Below are 24,130 nucleotides of genomic sequence, written 5' to 3'. Positions count from 1 at the left end.
CTTTTCAAAAAAAACACAGGAGAATAAAGGGAATGAACCACAGACTTAAAGAAAATATTTGTTTTTGAAGATTTTATTTACTTATTTGAGAGAAAGAGAGAGAGAGGTTGGGAGGGAAAAGGAGAGAGAAGCTGAAGCAGACTCCACACTGAGCATAGAGCCCAACATAAGGTTCAATCCCATGACCACAAGACCTGAGCTGAAACCAAGAGTTGGACACTTAACCAGCTAGGCCACCCAGATGCTCTGAAGAAAATATTTGTAAAGCATATATTTGATAAAGGATTTATACCAAAAATATATTTAAGTACTCTCAAAATTCAGTAACAAAGATACAACTCAATAAAAATATAGGCAAAACGTTTGAATAGCTACTTCACTAAGGAAGATCTGCAGATGATAGGTAAGGACTTATTCAACATCATTAGCTATTAGGGAAATATAAATTATAATAAGATACCACTACTCATGTAGTAGAGTGGCTAAAATGAGAAATACAGACTATATCAAATGTTGGTGATGATGTGGAGCAACTGCAACTTTATACACTGCTGGTAGTTCTTTAAAATGGTAAATAAGCCCATATCTTCTGGCCTGGCTATTCTAATCCCAGTTGTCTACCCAAGAGAAGTGACAAGATGTGTCCATACAAATGAATGTTTATAACAGCTTTATTTGTAATTATCCCAAACTGGAAACAACCCAAATGTCCATCAGTAGATGAGCACATAAACAGATTTTGGTATATCCATATGATGGACTATTACTCAAAAATAAAAACGAATTAACAACTGATATATACAACATGAAATTATCTCCAAATGAAAGAAGCCTGACAAAAAAACAGGAGTACATGTTATATGATTCCATTCATATAAAATACTAGAAAATCCAAACTAATTCATAGAGACAAAGTAGATAAGTGGTTGCCCACATATATGGGTGCATTAACTTTTCATTTATTTTTGTTTTTGTTTTTCATTATGGCAAGAACACTTAACATGAGTTCTATCATCTTAACACATTTTTAAGTGCCAAACATGGTATTGTCAACTGTAGGCACAATGTTAAACAATGGATCTCTAAAACTTACTCATCTTGCATCTTGCAAATGTTGAACAACAACTTTATACATGTTGAACAACTCTATATTTCTCTCTCCAGCCTCTTTTACTCACCTTTCCATTTCCAATGTTTGACTATTTTAGATCTCTCCTATAAGTAGAATCATGCTGTATTTGGCATTGATGGATATTTAAATGGTTTCCATAATTTGGCTGTTGTAAAAATGCTTCTTTTGGATATATACCCAGAAGTGAAGTGGGATGCTGCATAATTTGATAGTTCTACTTTTTAATTTCTTTTTGAGCAATTTTTTTCCATGGTGGCTATACCATTTGATATTTCTATAAACAATGTGTAAGCGTGCTAATTTCTCCACATTTTCACCAACACTTGTTATCTTTGGGGGCTTTTAAAAAATACTGTCCTACCATATAGTAATAAGTGAATGTCCAAAGTATCTAAGGAACTCCTACAACTCAACAGCCAAAAAATCAGCCAGATTTTAAAAACCAAGTGAAGGACTTGAATAGACATTTCTCCAAAGACCTACAGGTATATGAAAAATTGCTCAATATTCACGAATTAGTGGGAATACCTTTCTTGTTAAGCTCTCCCTGTTGATTTTAAGGAAAAGCCAGGCAGGAAATACCACTCTGTCACATTACCACACCTAGAGAAGGTCTCAACAAAGGTTGCTTTATTTTAAATTACCAGTTGTTGTCTGGCAGAGAATCTCTGGAAATTGATTGTAAGAGAACCTTGTCGGCAGGATGGGATATTTCCCATTCACTGGGCTCCTGATCAGACAAAGGCACAGAAAGGAAAAAAAAAAAAAAAGTTAAGGCTGGACGATGAGGGAGGGAGAAGGTGGTGTTGGTGAAGTTCTGTTCATTTGACCTGTTTTGTTTTAGGACAGATTCTGCTTCCGAGGGTGAGAGAAAACGAAAAACAAGGATATTGGTAATGAAGTTACTCTTCTTGTTTTAAGGCAGTACTTTCTAAATTATGTGTGTGTCATCTTTAAAATTTGTCACTGCTCTAGTCTTTATTATCTCTAATTAAATTGATCTTAAAGTTATTATAAGAGGAATTATTTCACTTTTAAATGAAAAATCGGTTCTTGCTTTGTTAAAAAAAAAGATAAGTAAAAAGAAACGTGTTAAAGACCCTCTCATACCTGAGATTTATCCTGAATAGAACCAGAAGCGTTAATGAGTTGAAAAGAAATTACTTACTCTGAGACAATGATATGTTTTTTTTTTCCATTCCTATGGGCATTCTAGGTTTATAGTCAGTGCATTTTTTTTTTTTTAGTCAGTGCATTTTTAATGAACATTAAATGAATTTTTAAAAATTGAGATAATGGGTTTTAAATGAGTTACGGTTCCTTCTGGCTTGCTTTTAGCAATGGTTCTCACTCTCTGCTGCTCAGTCTTGAGTTGGAATCACATCAGGGAAGTTGATGAGACTATTGGAGGCTAGATATGTGCCGCCCTCCAAAGATTCCAACTTAATTGACCTAGGGTGATGCTCAGGCTTTTTTTTTTTTAAGCCCCTTCTGATGATTCTAATATGCAGCCAAATTTAAGAGCCACTGCTCTAGATTTTTGTTTTGTAGATAACTTTCAATACCTTTTTACATAAATCAAAGAAACGAGCAAAACCTTGCTGCATGTTTTTTTAATTGTGTGCATAAAATGAAGTAATGTTTGCTCTTAACATGACTTTGGGCTGAACTGTGGAACAAATCTGAGGGCTCACCGAAACTCCTCCCCCACCATAAATGTAAAATGCAAATAGGCCTCACTTATAAGGTACCCTTTAAAAATGACATTCTCTAGAAAAATGTTGAACTGCTAAACATTTTAAAGTAGGAGTAATTGGGTCTTCAACAACAAATTCATTTCAAAAGTAGATCATTCACCATGACCCACCTTAAAAGTTGTGGGTCATGCTGTCATAAACAAGGAGGGTACTGGTTTTCATCTGGATGTAGTGATGGCCTTGGGAGATGACTGTGCATTTTTCTATTCTAGGCACAGGGTGTCTCTTCCAGCTGATGCATTTCATATTTGAGAAGACTATGTGAGAGACTGTCACCACTTAATACATTTGTATTCATAAGAACCCTCCTTGCCTTAAAGTGAGAATGAGCTGTCACCAGCTGAATGGTGGAGTTTCTGTTGAGGTATTGATGATTTAGGACAGGGCCCCCTGGAGGGGCACAACAGAGTTCAAATAGAGGGTTCTTTTAATTAAAATCAAGACAAATTCCACATTGAAATTGAGCATAAACATTATTTGTCACAGCATTTGTAAAAACTAATCCCAAACCAGAAAAACTTAAAAATATATAAGTAATCAGAGTACAGTTAAACCATCAGAAGAGGTTAAATTTACCTTGGTAGTCTGGTCTTAATTTCAGAATACTTCAGGTTTAAATAAAAATGATCCCCTTGTTTTATTTTAACTCCTTTCATTTTTTTTTTATATTTATTTTTTTTTATTGGTGTTCAATTTACTAACATACAGAATAACCCCCAGTGCCCGTCGACAAGGTTGTCATTGCAAAAGTTATCTTTTAAATTCTTTTGTCATTTGGGTTAATATTTCAAAGGTACAGTGTTGACATGATAGTCAGGTGCATCGGCTTTTTTTTTTTTTTAAAGATTTTATTTATTTATTCATGAGAGGCAGAGAGAGAGAGAGAGAGAGGCAGAGACACAGGCAGAGGGAGAAGCAGGCTCCATGCAGGGAGCCCGATGTGGGACCTGATCCTGGGCCTCCAGGATCACACCCCGGGCTGAAGGCAGGCACTAAACCACTGAGCCATCCAGGGATCCCCTGCATCAGCTTTTGAACAAATAACTATGATCTCTTTAGTTGCAATATTTGATGAGAAAGAATTCTTTTTTTTAACCATCCTTTACAACAGCAACTTAGTTGAGAATTGACTAAAGATATCTGTTTCTTCTTTTTTCCTCCTCTCTCCTTACTACTGTGCCTTTTTATTATATGAGAGCCCAGGCTTCTAGAAGTTACTTCTCTTTTGTCTAACTCTGTAGTGATATGTTTAGTTGTATGTAAAGAGAGCTAAAACCTTTTTAATAGCACACATTTATAATCTGTGCTTGTAAAAGTTTAATTATAGGAAACACCTCTTCTCGGATAGTAATCAAGATTCGAGTACTAGTACCAGTGAACGATCTTGGACCAGTAACCAAAAAAAGAAATCCCTAAAACCGTATTCTAGTAGGAAAAAGACAAGAACCAGAAATAGTGTAAGACGTAAGTTTGGTACATGTCTTCTTTCAAGTCATTTTTCAGATAAATCAGGTATTTTTCAGTTATGCAATGGAAGGGAGGGTACCAAAGAAAAAAATGATTATATGATCCCTCTTCCCAGGTGCAATTACATTAAAAAGGTAAAATGTACATACATAAAACAGTACCAAAGAAAATGGAATTGACCAATAATTGTTAAATATATAGGTAATATATTTATTTATTTATTTATTTTTAAAGATTTTATTTATTCATGAGAGATACAGAGAGAGGCAGAGACACAGGCAGAGGGAGAAGCAGGCTCCCTGTGGGGAGCCTAATGTGGGACTCAGTCCCAGGACCCCAGCATCATGACCTGAGCCAAAGGCAGATGCTCAACCACTGGGCCACCCAGGTGGTCCTCTGTAGGTAATATTTAGATGTTATAGATAATATACATATATCTATATATCTATAAATATATATAGATAATAGATAAATGGAGTGGGAGTTCAGGTAAGAGAATCTAACATGAGGTGGCATCCCAAGGAAAAGCTTCAAGGAGGAGCCAGGTGGGATTTGAGCTAATCTCTGGGAAAGAATAGTACTCAAAAAGATGTGCAGAAGGGGAAGCATTCTAAATTAGATAAAGCTCCAAGGACAAGTTGACATGAGGAGAGGATCAGAGCAGAGTCTGAAGCAGAGAATTCACACTGAGGGCGGAGGCTCAGGAGCAAGGTGGAGAATTAGAAAGGGATCCTAAGAGCTAGACAGTTGAGCAAGCTTCAGGACTTGGAAATTGCTTCCAGCACGGACATGTATAATTGGGGGAGGGAGAAATGAGTCTTTGCACTTCTCAGAAGCAAACTTATCCATAATATACTTCTTTTTTTTTTTTTTTTTTTTTTTTTAGTTTTGCTATTTACCCCTCCCAGCAGTGGCAGTGAGCATGAGAAAGACCATGTAAGTAAATTATATCCGGGTGTCCTCTATGGCTTTAGAATGAAACAGGTCAATCTGCTTAGTGTTAAATTTCATTTACTTCTCAAAAAAAACTCCTCCAAGGATTATGAGGATAGCAAACCAGTGGTTTGCTGGTACATAAATCACTGTCAATAGAAACTGCAAGGATTTGTAAACATTTAATATGCATCTTAGCTGAAGACTTCGGATCTTTCTTCACTGTTCCCAAAGTTGTTGCAAGAGGTTTATTATGAATGATGCTCACATCTGGGCTACGTTCCTGTAAATATATGCTCTTTGAATTTACATCTTAAAATAAACTTCTTGGTTTAATTCGTCTCTCAGTTTTTAGTTTGCTGACATGTTATTTCTAAAGCTTTTTAATGATTTAAACATTTAAATCTTTATTTTGTAAGTGGTTGAAATGACTTCAGGCTTATATAAATATTGAATAAATCCTCAAAGTTTCTTAATTCACTTTGGTTATCCTTGTTTTTGAGTTAAAAATAGGAACACGGGTGTTGTCCAGATGAATTCAAAGCCAGATTTTCCTCTAATAGCTGAATCACCCCTCTCAGCAGTTGATTTTTGTCCCTTGTCAAGTGAGATATATAAAGACTTACAGATAGAGTGCCAGGTATATGAGTTTTCTAAGGGGGTGGCTGCTGGAATTTGGAGGGCATCACCCTACTCACCCATGCAGAAATATAGTGTGGTTAGTACTCTAATCCCAGTTTTCTGCCCCTACCTCTGCCCTCTTCTATTCCCTGCCCTCTGCGAATCTAAGGGGCTGTCATGTTCCATACCAACAAAGATAGTTATAGTTTAAACCTGTGAGCCAGAACAAGGACTTAACTATTTGTCGAAGAGTTCAAACTGATTTATCAGTTAGAAATAGATCAGAAGAAAATTTTAAATACAGCTTTTGCTTCAAGGAAACACTAAAGGAACATCAAAACTTTGAGAATCCATGCATTAAGCTGTGCAACTGGCAGCTGTGAACATCAAAACTTTGAGAATCCATGCATTTAAGCTGTGCATTTAAGCTGTGCATTTAAGCTGTGCAACTGTCTGTTGATGTTTCAGTGAGAACAGTGCTGACTTTGTACAAATATTAGCCTTCAAAATCCACTCCTCTGTGTTGGAATATAAGAGAATAATTTATCGGGCAAAAGTCAGCAAACTTGGGATCCCTGGGTGGCGCAGCGGTTTGGCGCCTGCCTTTGGCCCAGGGCACGATCCTGGAGACCCGGGATCAAATCCCACATCGGGCTCCTGGTGCATGGAGCCTGCTTCTCCCTCTGCCTATGTCTCTGCCTCTCTCTCTCTCTCTCTCTCTCTCTGTGACTATAATAAAAAAAAAAAAGTCAGCAAACTTGTTCTGTAAAGGATCAGATAGTAAATACTGTAAACATTTTAGACACAGAAGATCATAAATATTTTCTGCAGTGACTATTCAACTCTTTCATTGCAGCATGAAAGCAGCCATGGACTAAGTGAATGAGTGTGTTGCATTCCAATAAAACTTTATTAGAAGTCCAGTGAACTGTAGTTTGTGAATTCCTGATTTAGAGCAGTGGTTCTCAAACTGTAGTGATCATCAGAATGACTGACATGGTTTGTTTAAATGCAGACTGCTAGGTTCTGTCCTCATAGTTTCTGACTAAGTAAGAGACGGCTCTGGAATTTGCATTTCTGTCAAGTTCCTGGGCGTCGCTGATGCTCTCTTCTGGTATGGGGGCCCTACTTTGAGGACTTTGATTTCGAGTTATTTTTGAGTTAGAATTGTGAATTGATTGATTCATAATTGAATTAATTGAACCGAATTAATGTGCTTCCAACTTTGGGGTCATGGTCTTAGTGTTTATTTTCAAATGGAGCAAATCCAGTACTTAAACTGCTTGAAAGGATATTAGAAATATACTGGAAGTTTTTGAAAGCTATTTTGAATGGTTATGGATATTAACACTCTTTTATAAATACTATATTTTATTTATTATATATATATTTTATTGAAGTTCGATTTGCCAACATATAGATAAAATACTATATTTTAGGTAAAACCTCTAACACCATTATGGAAAGATACCTCCAAGCAGAGTAACTCCATGCCTCCAGAAGTTTCTGGAGATTCTCCTGAAGATTCTGTTCAGAAAACAGGTGCGTGATTTTCTGTTGATTTACATAGAAAAAAAATTTTAGGAACAGTCATTGGAACTAAACAAGAGTTTTTTCTTTTAATATCTGTTGAAGAAAGTATAAATATATGATCTTTCCTTTAATGTCCTCATTAACAAAATATAGAGGACATTGTGTTTTAACTTTGCTTTTAACATTGGAGATTAGCTCGTGTTCCTTCCACTTTTAAAGAAGCAAGAACACTCAAATGATGACTTATAGCAGGGATTGGTAAACTATTGCTGTATCAGATGGTATTTTTTTGCTTTTTTCACCTCTATAGTTTCTGTTTCAACTATTCAGCTCTGCAACCTCAGTCCCAGCCCAGATGTAAACCAGTGCACATGCCTGCATTTCCATTAAAACTTTATTTGCAAAACCAAGTGGTAGACTGGTTTTGCCTGGAGGGGCCAGATTTTGCCAACCCTTGTCCTGTTAGGTGTGTATCTTAACCTCCATCGCATTTTATTGAAACTATTCATGTCTTTTGTAAGGCTAAGGATTTTGGTGTGTTCACCTTTATCATTCTGCAGCTGTGCACATTGCCAGGCACGTGGTAGCAGTCAGTAAGCAGGTGACGGACCACTTCTTAGCGTGGCTGCCACTGGAAGAAAAGGAGTAAGGAAAAGAGAAAATGTGGCAGTAGACAGCAAGAGGTAGAACTATGAGAGAGAAGAAGGAAGGGTCACAAGCTTAAGGTGGTAGGAACCTTGTCCGTATGTTGGGAGCCAACTGGGAAGCTATGAAAAGTGCTGATTTAGTTGAGGCTCTTCATTTTACCTACAGATCTACAAACCTAGTAACCACACATGCCCTGAAAGATACAAAGGGACTTTTTTTTTTTTTTTAGTATCTTTTTTTTGATGGTAAGATTTAACATAGAGAGTGATAGAACATTATTATCTGAAATTGCTTCTTCGCATGTTTATTCTCTGGAATCTGTTCTAACGCCTAGAACTTCAAAGTCCCCACCCACTGAGCGATCTGTCTTCCTTGGAACACTCAGAAGTTGAAGAAAATGTATCTAAGGTACTATTTAATTGTTGGTTATTCATCTGGTTTTTCCAGAGCTAATATCCTATTTGTATGATGTGCTTTATTCCTTCTTTTGGGTTGATGTAGCACTTTTTGTGTCTTATTGTAACATACCTTTATGGCCTTTTTTTTTTTAGACTGTAGACCAAGAGTCATTGATGAAGAGTACTAGCTTCAAACACAAACTGCAAAACTTGGAAGACGGAGGTGAGGAAATACTAAACTCTGCAGAAGAAAGCAAATAATAATTTGATTTTGGTAGGCTGGACTGTTACTCCAATTGCAGCAGATAAAAATCACTTTACATAGGGACACCAGGCATTGGAGAGAGCAGTACAATCTGCTTACCATCTCTAAAAGTGTGTCAAGGTCAAGGGGAGGGACAGGGGGCTTCACTCAGAAACAACAAGGGTCTTGTTTCAAGAAGCATGTAGTCTGGGACTGGCTGCCTCCTCTCTGGCCTCAAAGGAGGGCTCAGTGGGGGCCCTTTCCTAAAGATCTGGCCCAGAGGCTCTTTCCATCCCTGAGTGAGTAGGTCACTTGCAGTTGATAAAGCAATGTTCTAAAAAAATGGCGTGGCCAAGTATGGAAACTTCCCAGTTTGTTTTCTCATGGTAACCACAGTAAGATTTTCCAACAGTTCACAGGTTTGTGAATTAGTGTTAGCACCTAGCTACTCTTTAGGATGTTCCCGAACCGTTGGTTTTCTCTTTACATTTTAAGTGAAATATCAGGAAGATTGAAATAGCTGTACATTAAGGAAATAAACAGATGTTGGCAAGGATGCAGAGAAAGGGAAACCCTCTTACACTGTTGGTGGGAATGCAACAATTGATAGAACAATCAGACTGAAAAAAATGAACATAAAATATTTGATGAACCTAATTTTAAGTGACCTAATGGACATACCTTTATATAGATGTTACAGTGATCATGAATTATACTTTTTGACCATAAGCTACCTCTAAAAAATTGACCTCTACTGGGTCAGAGTACATGTCAAAACTTCAAAGGTTTATGTGATACAGACTATGTTCTCTAGCCACAATGCAATCAATCTAGAAAATAGTAACAGAATCATAGCTTTAAAAAATCCCCTACTATTGAGAATTAAGAAATATACTTCTGAGTAATCTTTGGGCCAAAAAAGTACAAGCAAAAAATAGAAAATATTTTAAATTGAAAATATATATTATACCACGTGGCACTTACCTCTAGTGGTACTCAGAAATGTACCGCAGTAAATATATATGATATAGGAAATATTACGTGAGAATATCTTTGACTTTTGGTAGCGAAGAATTTCTCAAGATCAAAAAGTGCTAGCCACAGAGAAAAGATGAATAAATTAGAATTTATTAAAATTAAAAACTTTATTTAAAAATCAGCCATAAAGACCTACACTGAGAGCATCATACAAAGAGAAGTACAAACCATACAGTGGAAGAAGACATTTACAAGACCTATAACCAAGTCCTGGATATATGAAGAGTTCCTAGGAACTGATGTAAAAAGAATCCTCCAGACAAATGGGAAAGATGTTTTAGATACCACACAAAAGAGGAGATTCAAATGGCTAACATGTAAAAATGATTCTTAACCTTAATCAGGGATATTCAAATTAAAACTTCAACGTCTACACACACACACACACACACACACACACACACACACACAGAAATTTTAAAATCCCGAGTGTTTGAGAATGTGAAGCAACAGGACTCTTACATACAGCTAATGGGAAAGTAAATTGATACAACCGGTTTGGAAAAACAATTTGGCACATCTAAAACTGTTAAAGATACATAAACTCTGTAGCCTAGCAATTCTGTTCTTAAGAATATATCTAGGGAACACTTTTCACATATGGACAGGGAAATGTAAATCATTCTGCATAGTGGCATTATTTATAACATCCCAAACTGCAAACAATCCAAATTTCCCACAGCCCTAGAACGGATAAAATATGGTCCATTCATATAACTGAATATGCTGTGATTAAAATAAATCTATTTCACCTACATCCCTCAGCATAAATAGATTTTACAAATGATTCTGAACAGAAGCAGGCCACACAAAATTTACACGGTATGATGTCACTTGTTTGCATTATACATGAAATAAAACTGAAATGCATATTATTTAGGGCTGCAAACAAAGAATGAATTGTAAAGAAAAGCAACAGCTGCAGTGAAATGAGGGGGCACCTGCACCCCAATGTTCATAGCAGCAATTTCCACAATAGTCAAACTGTGGGAGGAGCCAAGATGTCCTTCAACAGATGAATAGATTAAGAGGATGTGGTCTGTACATACGATGGAATATTACTCAGCCATCAGAAAAGACGAATATCCACCATATACATCGATGTGGCTGGAACTGGAGGGTATTATGCTGAGTGAAATAAGTCAGCTGGAGAAAGACATTTATCATATGGTTTCACTCATACGCAGAATATAAAAAACAGCACAGAGGACCATAAAGGAAGAAGGGGAAACTGAATGGGGAAAAGTTAGAAAGGGAGACCAAGCATAGAGACTCTTAGTCATAGGCAACAAACTGAGGGTTGCTGAAGGGAGGTGGGGGGACGGGTAACGGGGTGGCAGGCATTATGGGAGGGCACGTGATGTGATGAGCACTGGGTGTTATATGCAACTGATGAATTATTGAAAACTACATCTGAAACTAAGGATGTACTATATTTTGGCTAGTTGAATTTAAATTAAAAAACCAAATATCTTCTCTCATTCAGAAAGTTGCCTTACATTACATTGATGGTTTCTTGTGCTGTACAAATGCTTTTTATTTTGGTATCGTCTCACTAGCTTATTTTTTGCTTTCATTTCCCTTGCATCAGGAAAAATATTTAGAAAAAATGTTAAAAAAAAGAAAAAGAAAGAAAGAAAAGGAAAAAAATGTTGTTTTGGCCAGTGTCAGACACATTACTGCCTGGGCTCTTTTCTAGGAATTTTATGGTTTCAGGTCTCACATTAGGTCTTTGAATTTATACATTTTGAATTTATTTTTGTGTATGGTGAAAGAAAGTGGTCTAATTTCATTCTTCTGCATATAGCTGTCCTTTTTTCCCAAACACCATTTGTTTAAGAGACTTTTTCCCATTGGATTTTCTTTCCTGCTATGTTGAAGATTAATTGACCTTATAATTATGGGTTTATTTTTGGGTTTTCTGTTCCATTGATATGTAGTATCCATTTTTATACCAGTCCCAAACCGTACAGATCACTCGGCCTTATGATATAACTTGACGTCTGGAATTGTGATACCTCCAGCTTTGCTCTTCTTATTCAAAATTGCTTTGGTTATTTGCTATCTTTTCTAGTTTCATACAAATTTTAGGGTGGTTTGTTCTAGTTCTGTGAAAAATACTGCTAGGATATTAAAAAGGACTTCACTAAATGTGAAGATTGCTTTGGGTTGTATAGACATTTTAATAATATTCCTATCCTTGAGCAGGGGATGTTATCCCATTTCTTTGTGTTGTTTTCAGTTTCCTTCATCAGTGTTTAATAATTTTCAGACTACAGATTTCTCACTGCTTTGGTTAGGCTTATTCCTAGGTATCTTATTATTTTTGGTGCAATTGTAAGTGAGATTGTTTTTTTTTTTTAATTTCTTTTTCTGCTGCTTCATTATTAGTGTGTAGAAATGCAATGGACTTCCTTCCATTCAATGATTTTTGTATCCCGAGATCTTACTGAATTTATTTATCAGTTCTAGTAGTTTTTATGGTGGCATCTTTAGGGTTTTCTGTATAAATAGTATCATGTCATCTGCGAACAGTGAGAGTATTTTTCTTCCTTACCAATTTGGATGTTTTTTATTCCTTTTACTTGTCGGATTGCTGTGTCCAGGACTTCTAGTACTAGGTTGAGAAAAATGGTGAGAATGGATATTCTTGCATTGGTCCTGACCTTAGGGGAAAAGCTCTGTTTTTTCCCTATTGAATTTGATGTTAGCTGGGGGTTTTTCACATAAGGCCTTCATTAATTGAGGTAGGTTCTATACAAATCTACTTTGTTGAGGGATTTTATCATGAAAATGAAAAAATTTTATCATGAAAAGCACTTTGCCAAATGCTTCTTCATCAATTTATTTTTTTCTCTTTTTTTTCTTCATCAATTTAAATGATCATACTTTTTTTTATTCTTGCTCTTACTACTGTGTTGTATCAAGTTGGTTGATTTGCAAATATTAAACCACCCTTGTATCTTGGAAATAAAGCCTGATCATGGTGAATGATTTTTTTAAATGTATTATTGGATTTGGTTTGCTAATATTTTATTGAGAATTTTTGCATCTATGTTCATCAGAGACACTGGCCTGTAGTTCTCTCTTTTTAAGTGTCTTTATCTTGTTTTAGTATCATGGTAATGCTTGCCTCATAGAATGAGTTTGTAAGGTTTTCTTTCCTAATTTTTGGTATAGTTTCAGAAGAGTAGATATTAACTCTTCTTTAAATGTTTGGTAGAATTTACCTGTGAAGTTATCTGGTCCTGGACTTTTGTTTGTTTGGAGTTTTTTTTACTATTGATTCAATCTCATTGCTGGTAATCAGTATGTTCCACTTTTCTAGTTCTTCCTGATTCCATTTTAGGAAGTTAATACATTTCTAGGAATTTATCTATTTCTTCTAGATTGTCCAGTTTGTTAGCATATAATTTTTCATAATATTCTCTTATCCTTGTATTTCTGTGGGATCAGTTATTTTTCCTCTTTTTGATTTTGTTTGAATCCTCTCCCTCTCTCCCCATGCAAAGTCTGGCTAGAAATTTATCAATTTTGTTGATCTTTTCAAAGAGCCGGCTCCTGGTTTCATTGATCTGTTCAATTTTTTTTTATTAGTTTCCATTTTGTGTATTTTTGCTCTAATCTTTATTATTTCCTTCCTTCTACTGATTTGGGTTGTGTTTGTTCTTTCTCTAACTCCCTTAGGTATAAAGTAAGAATGTTTATTTTACATTTTTCGTCCTGAGATAGCCCTGTATTGCTATAAACTTCCCACAGAGAGCCACTTTTGCTGCATCCCAAAGGTTTCGTACCATGGTTTTCATTTTCATTTGTCTCCATGTATTTTTTGATTTGCTCTTTGATTTCTTGTTTGGTCCATTCATTACTTAGTAGCATGTTATTTAACCTCCACATATTTGTGCTCTTGCAGATTTTTTTCTAAGATTTATTTTTAGAGAGCACAAGTGGGGGGAGGGGCAGAGGGAGAGAAGAGAGAGAGAATCTCAAGCAGACTCCCCACTAAGTGTGAAGCCCAACATGGGGCCCTATCCCACAACCAAGAGATCCTGACCTGAGCTGAAATCAAGAGTTGGACATGTGGTGCCTGGGTGACTCAGTTGGTTAAGCTTCTGCCTTCAGCTCAGGTCATGATCCCAGGTCCTATGATCGAGCTCCACATCAGGCTCCCTGCTCAATGGGGAGTCTGCTTCTCCCTTTCCTTCTGCTCCTTTCCCTGCTCATGTTCTGTCTCTCAAATGAATAAATAAAATCCTAAAACAAAACAAAACAAAAAAAAAGAGTTGGACACTTAACTGACTGAGCCACCCAGGTGCTTCTTGCAGATTTTTTCTTATAGTTGGTCTTTAGTTTCATAGCACTGTGTCCAGAAAAGATGTATAGTATGACTTAGATCTTTTTAAATTTATTGAGTTATTTTGTGGCCTAATAGGTGATCAGTTCCAAAGAATGTTCCATGGGCACTTAATTTTTTTTAAGATTTTATTTATTTATTCATGAGAGACACAGAGAGAGAGGCAGAGACACAGGCAGAGGGAGAAGCAGACTCCATGCAGGGAGCCTGACATGGGACTTGATCCCAGGTCTCCAGGATCAGGCCCTGGGCCGAAGGCGGCGCTAAACCGCTGGGCCACCTGGGCTGCCCATCCATGAGCACTTAAAAAAGAATATGTATTCTGCTGTTTTAGGATAAAATGTTCTGAATATATCTATTAAATTTAGCTGGTCCTATGTGTCATTCAAAACCATTGTTTCCTTTTGATTTCTGTTTGGATGATCTGTCCATTAATGTAAATGGGGTGTTAAATTCCCTTGCTGTAATTAATTGTATTACTATCAGTTCCTTTATGTTTGTTATTAACTGCTTTAAGTATTTGGGTACTCCCACGTTGAGTGCATAAATATTTACAGTTGTTATGTCTTCTTATTGGATTGTCCCCTTTATATAGTATTCTTGTTTTTCTCTCGTTACAATCTTTATTTTAAGGTCTATTTTGTCCAGTATAGGTGGTGCTATTCAGTTTTCTCATCGTTTATGGAAGAGACTCTATCCACTAAGTATTCTTGGCTCCCTTTGTCAAATATTAGTTGACTGAATATACAAGAGTTTGTTTCTGAGCCCTTGATTCTGCTCTATTGGTTTATGTGATTATTTTCTTGCCAATACTATACAGTTTTTTAAAAAGATTGTGTAGAGAGAGCATGCACATGTGTGAGTGCGTGAGAGGCTGAGGAAGTGGGAGAAGAAAAGCAGACTCCTTGCTCAGTATGGAGCTAGAGGCAGGGCTGGATCTCATGACCCTGAGATCATGACATGAATCAAAATCAAGAGTCGGAGGCTTTACTGACAGAGCCACCTAGGTGCCACTACCATACAGTTTTTTTTTTTTTTCATACAGTTTTTAAAAAACTTTTTATTAGGGGCACTGGGTGGTATAGTCAGTTGGTATCTGACTCCTGGTTTTGGTTCAGGTTGTCATCTCAGTGTTATTAAATGGAGCCCTGCCTCCTGCTCAGTGTGGCATCTACTTGGGACTCTCTCTCTCCTTCTCCCTATGCCCTTCCCCCTTCTCTCTCTAAAAATAAATCTTTTTAAAAGTCCTTTTTATTATTTTTTAAATTCCAGTATAGTTAACACACAGTGTTATATCAATTTCACGTGTGCAATATAGTGATTCAACAGTTCCATACGTCATCCAGTGCTCATCATGTAAGTGCCCTCCTTAGTCCCCATCACCTATTTTACCCATCCCCTCATCCATCCATAAGTTTATTCTCTAGAGTTAAGAGTCTGTTTCTTGGTTTGCCTCTCTTTTCCCCCCTTTGCTCATTTGTTTTATTTCTTAAATTCCACATGAGTCCAATCATATGGTATTTGTCTGTCTCTGATAGACTTATTTCATTTAGCATTGTGTTCTCTAGATCCATCTCTGTTGTTAGAAATAGCAAGATTTCATTCTCTTTTATGGACTGAATAATATTCCATTGCATAATACCATACTGCTTTGATTATTATAGCATTGTAGTATGGGTTGAAATCTAGATATGTGATGTCTCCAGCTTTGTTCTTCTCTCAGAATTTCTTCTGCTATTCTAGGTCTTTTGGGATCCATAATGCTTTTGGAATTTATTTTATAGGTATTGTATTGAGTCCATAGATGGCTTTGGGTAGCATGCATATCTTAATACTCATCCTTCTGATCCATAAACATGAGATATCTTTCCAGTTATTTGTGTATTCAGTTTCTTTCATCAGTGTCTTACAGTTTTTAATGTATAGATATTTCAACTTGTTGGTTAATTTTATTCCTAAGTATATTATTGGTTTTGATGCTATTGCAATTTTCTCTATATAAAATCATATAGCCTACAAAGAGACAATTTTATTTCTCCTTTCCAATTTGGATAACCTCTTTTTTTTTCTTATTTAATTGCTCTGGCTAGAATTCCTAGTACTATCTTAAATAGGAGTAGTAGGAGTGGGCACCCTTGTCTTGCTCCTGATGTTAGAGAAAAACTAAATTTTCACCATTGAGTATGACATTAGCTGTGGGCCTGTCATATCTGGTCTTCATTATATTGAGGTACATTCCCTCTATTCTCAATTTGCTGAGCTTTTTTTTTTCATGAAAAGATGTTGAATTTTGTTAAATGTGGGGTTTTTTGCATTTATTGAAATGATCATATGATTTTAATCTTTCATTCTATTAATGCGGTTTATCACATTTATTGATTTGTGGGTGTTGAGCCCTCCTTGCTTCCCAGGGATAAATCCCACTTGATTGTGGTGTATGATCCTTTTAATGTGCTGTTAGATTCTGTTTGCTAGTCTTTTGTTGAGAAATTTTGCATCTATATTTATCAGGTATATTGGCTTGTAGTTTTTTTGTTTGTTTGTTTTTGTAGTATCTGGTTTGGTATCAGAGTAATAATGGCCTCATCAAATGATTTGAGAATATTTACTTTTATTCAGTTTATGGATGTTTGAGAAGGATTGGTGTAAATTCTTTAAATTCTTGGTAGAATTCACTGATTTGATTTCCTCATTACTAGTCTATCAAATTTTCTATTCATGATTCAGTCTTAGTAGGTTGTATGTTTCTAAGAATTTGTCCATTTCTTCTAAGTATCCAGTTTTTTTGGTGTATAACTATTCACCTTTATATAAGGTGAATCCTTTATATTTCTGTGGTATCAGTTGTAATGTCTCTTATTTCTTATTTTGAGTCTTTTTTTTCCCTTAGTCTAGCTAAAAGTTTGTCAACTTTATCTTTTTCCAAAAACAAACAAACAAACAAAAACAGTTCTTAGTTTCATTGATTTTTTTTTTCTGGTCTCTATTTTATTTATTTCTGATCTGATCTTTCTTTCCTTCTGCAAATAAGGCTTAGTTTGGTCTTCTTTTTCTAGTTTTAAGATGTAAGGTTAGGTGGTTTATTTGGATTTTTTTCCCTTAATGTAGGCATTTATAGCTAGAAATTTCTCTCAGTACTTAGTTTTACTGAGCTCCAGTTTTTGTAGATTGTTTCTGTTTTCCTTTGTGTCAACATATTTTTTGATTTTCCTTTTGATTTCCTTTTTGACACAAATGTTCAGGAATGTGCTGCTTAATCTCCACATATTTGTGAACTTTCCAGTTTCTTCCTGGTATTTCTATTTTCAGATCATATTTTGTATTATTTCAATCTTCTTAAATTTCCTGGGACTTGTTTTGTGACCCAACATGTGGTGTATCCTAGAAAATATTCCACATGTACTTAAAAAGAATTGCTATTCTGCTGTTGAATCTGTATGTGTCTGTTAGGTCTGTTTGGTGTAAAGTAAAATCAAGTCCAGTGTTTTCTTATTGATTTTCTGTCTGTATAATTTATCCATTGTTGAAAGTGTGGTATCAAGGTCTACTACTATTAATTCATAGTATGTTTATCCCTTCCCATGGGTTAGTATTTCCTTAATATATTTATCTGACATTGGATACATTTATATTTACTGTTTCTATATCCTCTTGATGAATTGATCATTATCCAGTGATTGTCTTTAGTCTCTTATTACTACTTTTGACTTAAAGTCTATTTTGTCTGATGTAAGTATAAGCTATCTCTGTTTTCTTTTAGTTTCTATTTGATGGAATATTTTTTCCTTCTCTTTGAGCACATCCTTTTTCTTTTCTTAAAGATTTTATTTACTTATTCATGAGAGACAGAGAGAAAGACAGAGACATAGAGGGAGAAGCAGGCTCCTTAAAGGAAGCCTGATGCGGGACTCGATCCTGGACTAGTATCACACCCTGAGCCAAAGGCAGACGCTCAACCGCTGAGCCACCCAGGTGTCCCTAGCCTATGCACATCCTTAAAGTGAGCTAAATCTCTTGTGGGTAGCATATAATTAGGTCTTTTTTTTTTATCCACTCAGCTACTTTATTCCTTTTGATTGAAGAATTCAATCCTCTTGCACTTAATTTAATTCAAAAAAATTTTGAGTATACTTGGCATACAATATTACATTAGTTTTAGGCATACAACTTAGTGATTTGACGAGCTTATATATTATGCTATGTTCATTGCAAGTATGGTTACCATCTGTCACCATACAGAGCTATTACAATATCGTTGACTGAATTCCTTATGCTTTGCTTTTTATTCCTGTGACTTATTTGTTCCATGATTGGAGACCTATATCTTCCATTCTTCTTTACCCATTTTGTCCAGCCCCTTCACTCTCCTCTCCTCTGGCCACCATCAATTTGTTCTCTGTATTTATAGTTCTGATTCTACTTTTTGTTTGTTCATTTTTTTTAGATCCCATTTGTAAGTGGAATAATATGGCATTTGTCTTTCTCAGTCTGACTTATTTCACTTAGCATAATACCCTCTAGGTCCATTTATGTTGTCTCAAATGGCATGATCTCATCCTTTTTTATGGCTGCATAATATATGTGTGTGTGCGTGTGTGTGTGTGTGTATACACCACATCCTCCTTATCCATTCATCTATTGATGGACACTCAGGTTGCCTCCAAGTCTTGGCTGTTGTAAATAATGCTATAATAAACATAGGGGTGTATAGATCTTATTGAGTTAGTGTTTTCATTTTCCTTGGGTAAATCCTCCCCAGTAGTGGAATTACTGGATCATACAGCATTTTAAAAGATTTCTTTTATTTATTTGAGGAAGTGAGAGACTTTGAGCAGGGGGAGAGAGAGGAGCAGAAGGAGAAACAGACTCCCTGCTGAGTGAGGAGTCTGACATGGGGCTCAGTCCCAGGACCCTGAGATCATGACCTGAGCCAAAGTCAGATGCTTAACCGAATGAGCCACTCAGGTGCCCCTATATGGTATTTCTATTTTTAATTTTTTGAGCAACCTCCATACTGTTATCTACAGTGGCTGTACCAGTTTACATTCTCAGCAGCAGTACGTGAGGGTTCCTTTTTTGCCACATTCTCACCAACACTTGTTGTTTCTTACCTTCTTAATTTTAGCCAGTCTGACAGGTGTGAGGTGATATCTCATTGCGGTTTTGATTTTCATTTCCCTGATAAGTGATGTTGAATGTCCTTTCATGTGTCTGTTGACCAATTGTGGAAAAATGTCTATTTGGGCCTCGCCCTCTTTTAATTGGTCAGTCCACTAACACTTAAAGTAGTCATTGATTGGTTAGGAATAACTAATGTCATTTTATTACTTTCTGGCTGTTTTATAGTACCTTTGTTAATCTATTCCTCTCTTTTGTGAATTGGTGATTTTTCACCATGGTATATTTTTATACCTTTTACCCTTTGTGTATCTTTTGTGTAGGTTTTGCTTTGTGACTTTTGTGTAGGTTTTGCTTGTGACTACCAAGACTACATATAATGTCTTAGATATCTAATAATCTATTTCAAAATGATGGAATTTTTGCATACAAAACTCCACCCTTTTCTTCCCCCAAATTTTATGTTTTTGTCATCACAAGTACCTCTGTTTATATTGGGCATACATTTACCAAATTATTATAGGTATAATTATTTTCAATATTTGCATCCTTTATACTAGAGTCAAGTAATTAACACACCGCCACATTACAGTATCCTGATATTAACTGTGTGCTCATTGGTGTGACTTATATTTCCTACGTTCTCATGTTACTAATTGGCACCCTTTTATTTTCCCTTGATAAACTACTTTTAGCATTTCTTATAAGGAAGGTCTTGTGATGATAAACTCCCTCAGCTTTTATTTGTTTGAGAAAGTCTTTACCTCTCCTTCATTTCTATAGTGCAACTTTTCCAGTTCAAATATTCATGGTTAGCAATTGTTTTCTCCCAGCATTTTATATATATATGTGTGTGTGTGTGTGTGTGTATTTTTTCCATTTTTTTCTCAGCCTACAAAATTTCTGATGAGGCATCTGCTGATATATAACATAAAATAATTATATTTATAACACTTTGTGATATATGCCAAATATAAACTTACGGAGGTTCCCTTCTATGTGGGAATTTCTTTTTCTGTTGCTTTTATTTTTTATTTTAGTTCCAGTGTAGTTAACATACAGTGTTATATTAGGTTTAGGTGTACAATATAGTGATTCAACACTTCTATGTATTTCTCAGTGCTCAACAAGATTAAGTGTATGTGTAATCTCTTTGATCTGTTTCACTTACCTCCCCTCCGGTAACCATGAGTTTGTTCTCTAGAGTTAAGAGTCTGTTTCTTGGTTTGTCTTTCTTTTTTTCCTTTGCTCATTTGTTTCTTAAATTCTACATATGAGTGATATCATATGGTATTTGTCTTTCTCTGACTTATTTTGCTTAGCTTTATATTTTCTAGTTCCATCAATGTTGTTGCAAATGGCAAGATTTCATTCTTTTTACGGCTCAATATTATTCCATTGTGTATACACACCACATCTTTATCCATTCATTTATTGATGGACCGTTGGGTTGCTTCCATAATTTGGCTATTGTAAATAATGCTGCTGAACACATGGGGGTTCATGTATCCCTTTGAATTGTTTTTTTTTTTTTTTTGTATTTTTTGTTTTTTAAACACCCCGGGTAGTTCTGATTTTAACTTTTTGAGGAACCCTCATACTGTTGTCCACAGTGACTGCACCCGTTTGCATTCCCACAATAGTGCAAGAGGATTCCCTTTTCTCTACATCCCTGAACCTTCTAAGTAGAGGGCATGCTAGTAGGATGGTTAAAACTGAAGTAGGTGCAAGCTGGGGTGTCCTGGGATGCTCCATGCAGGGGGTAGTCTGGAGCCAAAGGAGGGATGGTCCTAGAGGGTTCAAGGGCACTCTGTGCAGAGGGAGGCGTTGCGGGGGTGGCCCTGGCAAATTGTCTAGAGGTGAAGTGATTCAGGCCTAAAGCGTTCTGGGATGTTTTGTGTCTTGATGAGATAGCTGGAGCCATAGTGACTGCTGGCCAGGGGTGTCGTGGTATGTGCTGCACTGGCTCCCTTTTGGTAGGATGGCTGGGGCTGGTATAGAAGTAGGTCAGCTATGGCAGCCACATTCCCTCTGTGCTATTAAGGTAGAGGATGAACATAAACCACAGTCCTCACCAGCCCCTCTGATCCAGAGTGAGTTCTAGTAGCTACCCCACTGTTTGGCAGGGTCCTAGGGCTTGATCTTTTTTATCCTAGTTGCCCTTTTAAACCACAGCCTTTATTCTTTGCCCCGGGCAGACAAATCTGCTCCCTGTTCCTTAGGACTATCCTTCCCCACTGCAGTTCACAGTGTGGGGGCTGGGGTCCCCTTCAGTACCATGTCTCCCTCTCTCTTGCTGTTCTCTATGTGGTCTCTCTCTCCTTTGCCATGCCCTCCATTCTTTAATTGCTCTATAGATGTGTGTGTCTATGAAGGAGGTGAATTCAGGGTCTTCCTATGTTGCTGTCTTGGGAACACCTTGGTTTATAATTTTCTTTCATAGGAACTTGGATATTGTGTAGCATTTATTTAATAAATATTAAATATTTATATTAATATTAATTATAAATAATTATAAATATTAAATATTTATTAAATAAGAGAAGGGGCAAAGCCAGATGACTTCACAGCTAGGTGTATATGTAGGGGTTAAGTGTATGGTGGGGAAGAAAGAGTGGTTTGGGTGGAGAAGGATAGAATAGAGTATGTTTTGAGATGGGGTTGTTGGCTAAGCAGTTGGAAACACAAATTTGCTGCTTAATAAAGGGAAGAGAGGGGGATCCCTGGGTGGCGCAGCGGTTTGGCGCCTGCCTTTGGCCCAGGGCGCGATCCTGGAGACCCGGGATCGAATCCCACGTCGGGCTTCCGGTGCATGGAGCCTGCTTCTCCCTCTGCCTGTGTCTCTGCCTCTCTCTCTCTCTCACTGTGTGCCTATCATAAATAAATAAAAAATTAAAAAAAAATTAAAAAAAAAATAAAGGGAAGAGAGAAATTTGGGAGTTAACACAGTTGAAGGCATAGGACTGGTGAGGTCCTCCAGGGAGGATGGGCTTGGACGGGGTCGTGACATAGGAATGCAGAAAGAGGGATGAATTCATTCTGTATGCAGGACCTTGGCCTTTGGTGATGGAAGAGAGATGGGAGGATGGTAAGGAAAAGCAGGAGTTGGGCCTAATTCGAGGCCTCTATTGACAATGGTGGTGCCATTGATAAGTTTGGCGGGGGGCTCACATAGGAACAAGGACATGTTTGGGATAAAAGTGAACATCAATAGAAAATATTTAGTAAATGCCAAATTGAAAGAGGATCTATATTTAAAATCTCATAAACTGAGGTCTCAAAGTTTAGCTAGTGAGGAGCCAGCATGACTTCATTTATAAGGCAGCCCTCAGTACAGCACTAAAGCTCTAGTGTCGCCAGCAGGTGACGCGCCTTGCGGGGTGATCTCCTGAGCTTCCCATCTACTCAGATACCTTTTTCCCTTGCCATTTAGCCTGAGCCCTAGCAGTGTTGATGCTATATCCACTACTGTTTTGTTTGAGTCCATCTGTACTTTGCTAAGCAGATCATTCCAAATGTTACAGAGCTCATCAAAGGGATGCCCGTTCCCCTGTGTCCTCTTTCAGGCATCAGCAGACTTCATGCTTTGATACTCGGGCTGTTCTTTGCATGCCAACTGATAAGTCCTTAGTAACCGGGAACAAGTTTTGCTTGCTACTTATCAAAGTTAGGTATTAACTGGTGGAAAGAGGACAAGATAAAATTGGGACAAGAGGAACGTGTGTGTGGTTATTGTGCTGTGCTTGCTTTCAGACCTATCAGATGGCAGCTTTGCTAAGTCAAAACAGTCAAAATTGGAAGAAGGGTCTGCTCCAGAGCCTCTCTGTTCAGTGACAGAAGAGACAGATGTAGCAGGTAACATTATGTGCCCAACCAGCTATTCAAGCAGGACTGTGATAAATCTGTAAGCACTGAATGTCCCAGCACACACTCCAAGGGGGTTACGGTTTGAAGATCAGAGGAGTTGCAGAACCCTAAAAGCTAAGCATTTTGTCCTTTCAAAGCCAAGAAAATTGTTGCACAAATTATAGATAATAGCAAACAAGCACCGTGTCCTTCTAGCATTTTGATTTTGCCTCTTCACTCCGCTTTATGACAATTTTCAGGGCCTCAGGTTCTCAAACTTCTAGATCTCTGCTTGGGTTGGTAGTTATTGACCAAGTTTTTGTAAGAAAGATCTACTCTATACCAAGGAAGGAGAATGATCCAAAGCATCTGCATATGTGGGGTTGGCCTTCTGCTAAATGATGTTACTCTGTTTCAAAATGGGAAGCCCCAAGAGGTCAAATTGGGAAGCCCAGGGGTACTAGCAGTTGGTGGTTAAGAACCAGTCAGCCTGGGTTCTAATCCTGGCACTGTTGGTGTGAGCTTGCACAACTTATTTGCTCCCTCTGTTCAATAAGCACAACAATAGTGCCTACTTCACATGGTTTTGTGAGGATTAAATAAGTCAATACCTACAAATCTCTTAGAATAGTATCAGAGCCCTCATGGGCCCTCATAAAATGCTGGGCACCCAGAGGCCATGATGCCAATGTTACCCCCATAGAAATGTCCTTCCCATCACGTCCTCATTAAAACCTCCTGCAACACCTCCTTCAGGCTGCTGCTTAGACATAATAGCAGGTGCTCCAATTTAAAGTTCTGGGAAAGTTAGGATGAAATGAGCACTTACCAGAGAGTGAGTTTTGATGGGAAGCAGCATGAGGTGCTCACCGTGAGGACTTGATGCTTCAGGTGGGCCTTGTAGGCCAGAGTCAGGCTCCACTGAGGCTACTACCATGGATCGTACCTGTGCCTCTGACTGACTCTCCATCCTCTGGGCAGCTGATGGCCTGAGCACATCTACTTTGAGCACCGTGTTAGCTTTATCTAATGTTCTATTTT

General features: G+C 37.1%; 1 protein-coding gene and 1 long non-coding RNA gene across 6 annotated transcripts in view; one reads left to right on the top strand and one right to left on the bottom strand.

Moving 5' to 3' along the window:
* The window catches only part of SYCP2L (synaptonemal complex protein 2 like), a 102,972-nt gene that overhangs the window by 59,256 nt on the left and 19,586 nt on the right, over positions 1-24,130 (top strand). For 3 of the 4 annotated variants that reach the window (XR_013373392.1, XM_077885767.1, XM_077885769.1), the window contains 7 exons: positions 1,977-2,025; positions 4,206-4,353; positions 5,243-5,292; positions 7,350-7,452; positions 8,426-8,499; positions 8,643-8,712; positions 22,997-23,098. Coding sequence is in view for 3 of the 4 variants with exons in the window: in XM_077885767.1 (XP_077741893.1) it covers positions 1,977-2,025; positions 4,206-4,353; positions 5,243-5,292; positions 7,350-7,452; positions 8,426-8,499; positions 8,643-8,712; positions 22,997-23,098 (596 nt within the window). In the remaining variant the exon portion in view is untranslated. The remainder of the gene's footprint in view (positions 1-1,976; positions 2,026-4,205; positions 4,354-5,242; positions 5,293-7,349; positions 7,453-8,425; positions 8,500-8,642; positions 8,713-22,996; positions 23,099-24,130) is intronic. The other variant, XM_077885768.1, reaches the window with a different exon arrangement.
* Positions 654-24,089, bottom strand: LOC144306326 (uncharacterized). Of its 2 annotated transcripts, none has more exons than XR_013373395.1 (5): positions 23,919-24,089; positions 8,616-8,730; positions 7,988-8,074; positions 7,382-7,464; positions 654-1,862 (listed from the first exon to the last, which is right to left on the bottom strand). It is a non-coding gene; the product is annotated as an uncharacterized LOC144306326 (long non-coding RNA). The 2 variants fall into 2 exon arrangements; XR_013373394.1 differs by having other exon boundaries at positions 1,741-1,862; positions 8,620-8,730; positions 23,919-24,088.

Source organism: Canis aureus, chromosome 37, assembly GCF_053574225.1.
Source record: "Canis aureus isolate CA01 chromosome 37, VMU_Caureus_v.1.0, whole genome shotgun sequence".
Lineage (NCBI taxonomy): Eukaryota > Metazoa > Chordata > Mammalia > Carnivora > Canidae > Canis > Canis aureus.
The sequence above is the reverse complement of the archived record's forward strand: the minus strand, read 5'-3'. Positions and strand labels throughout refer to the sequence as shown.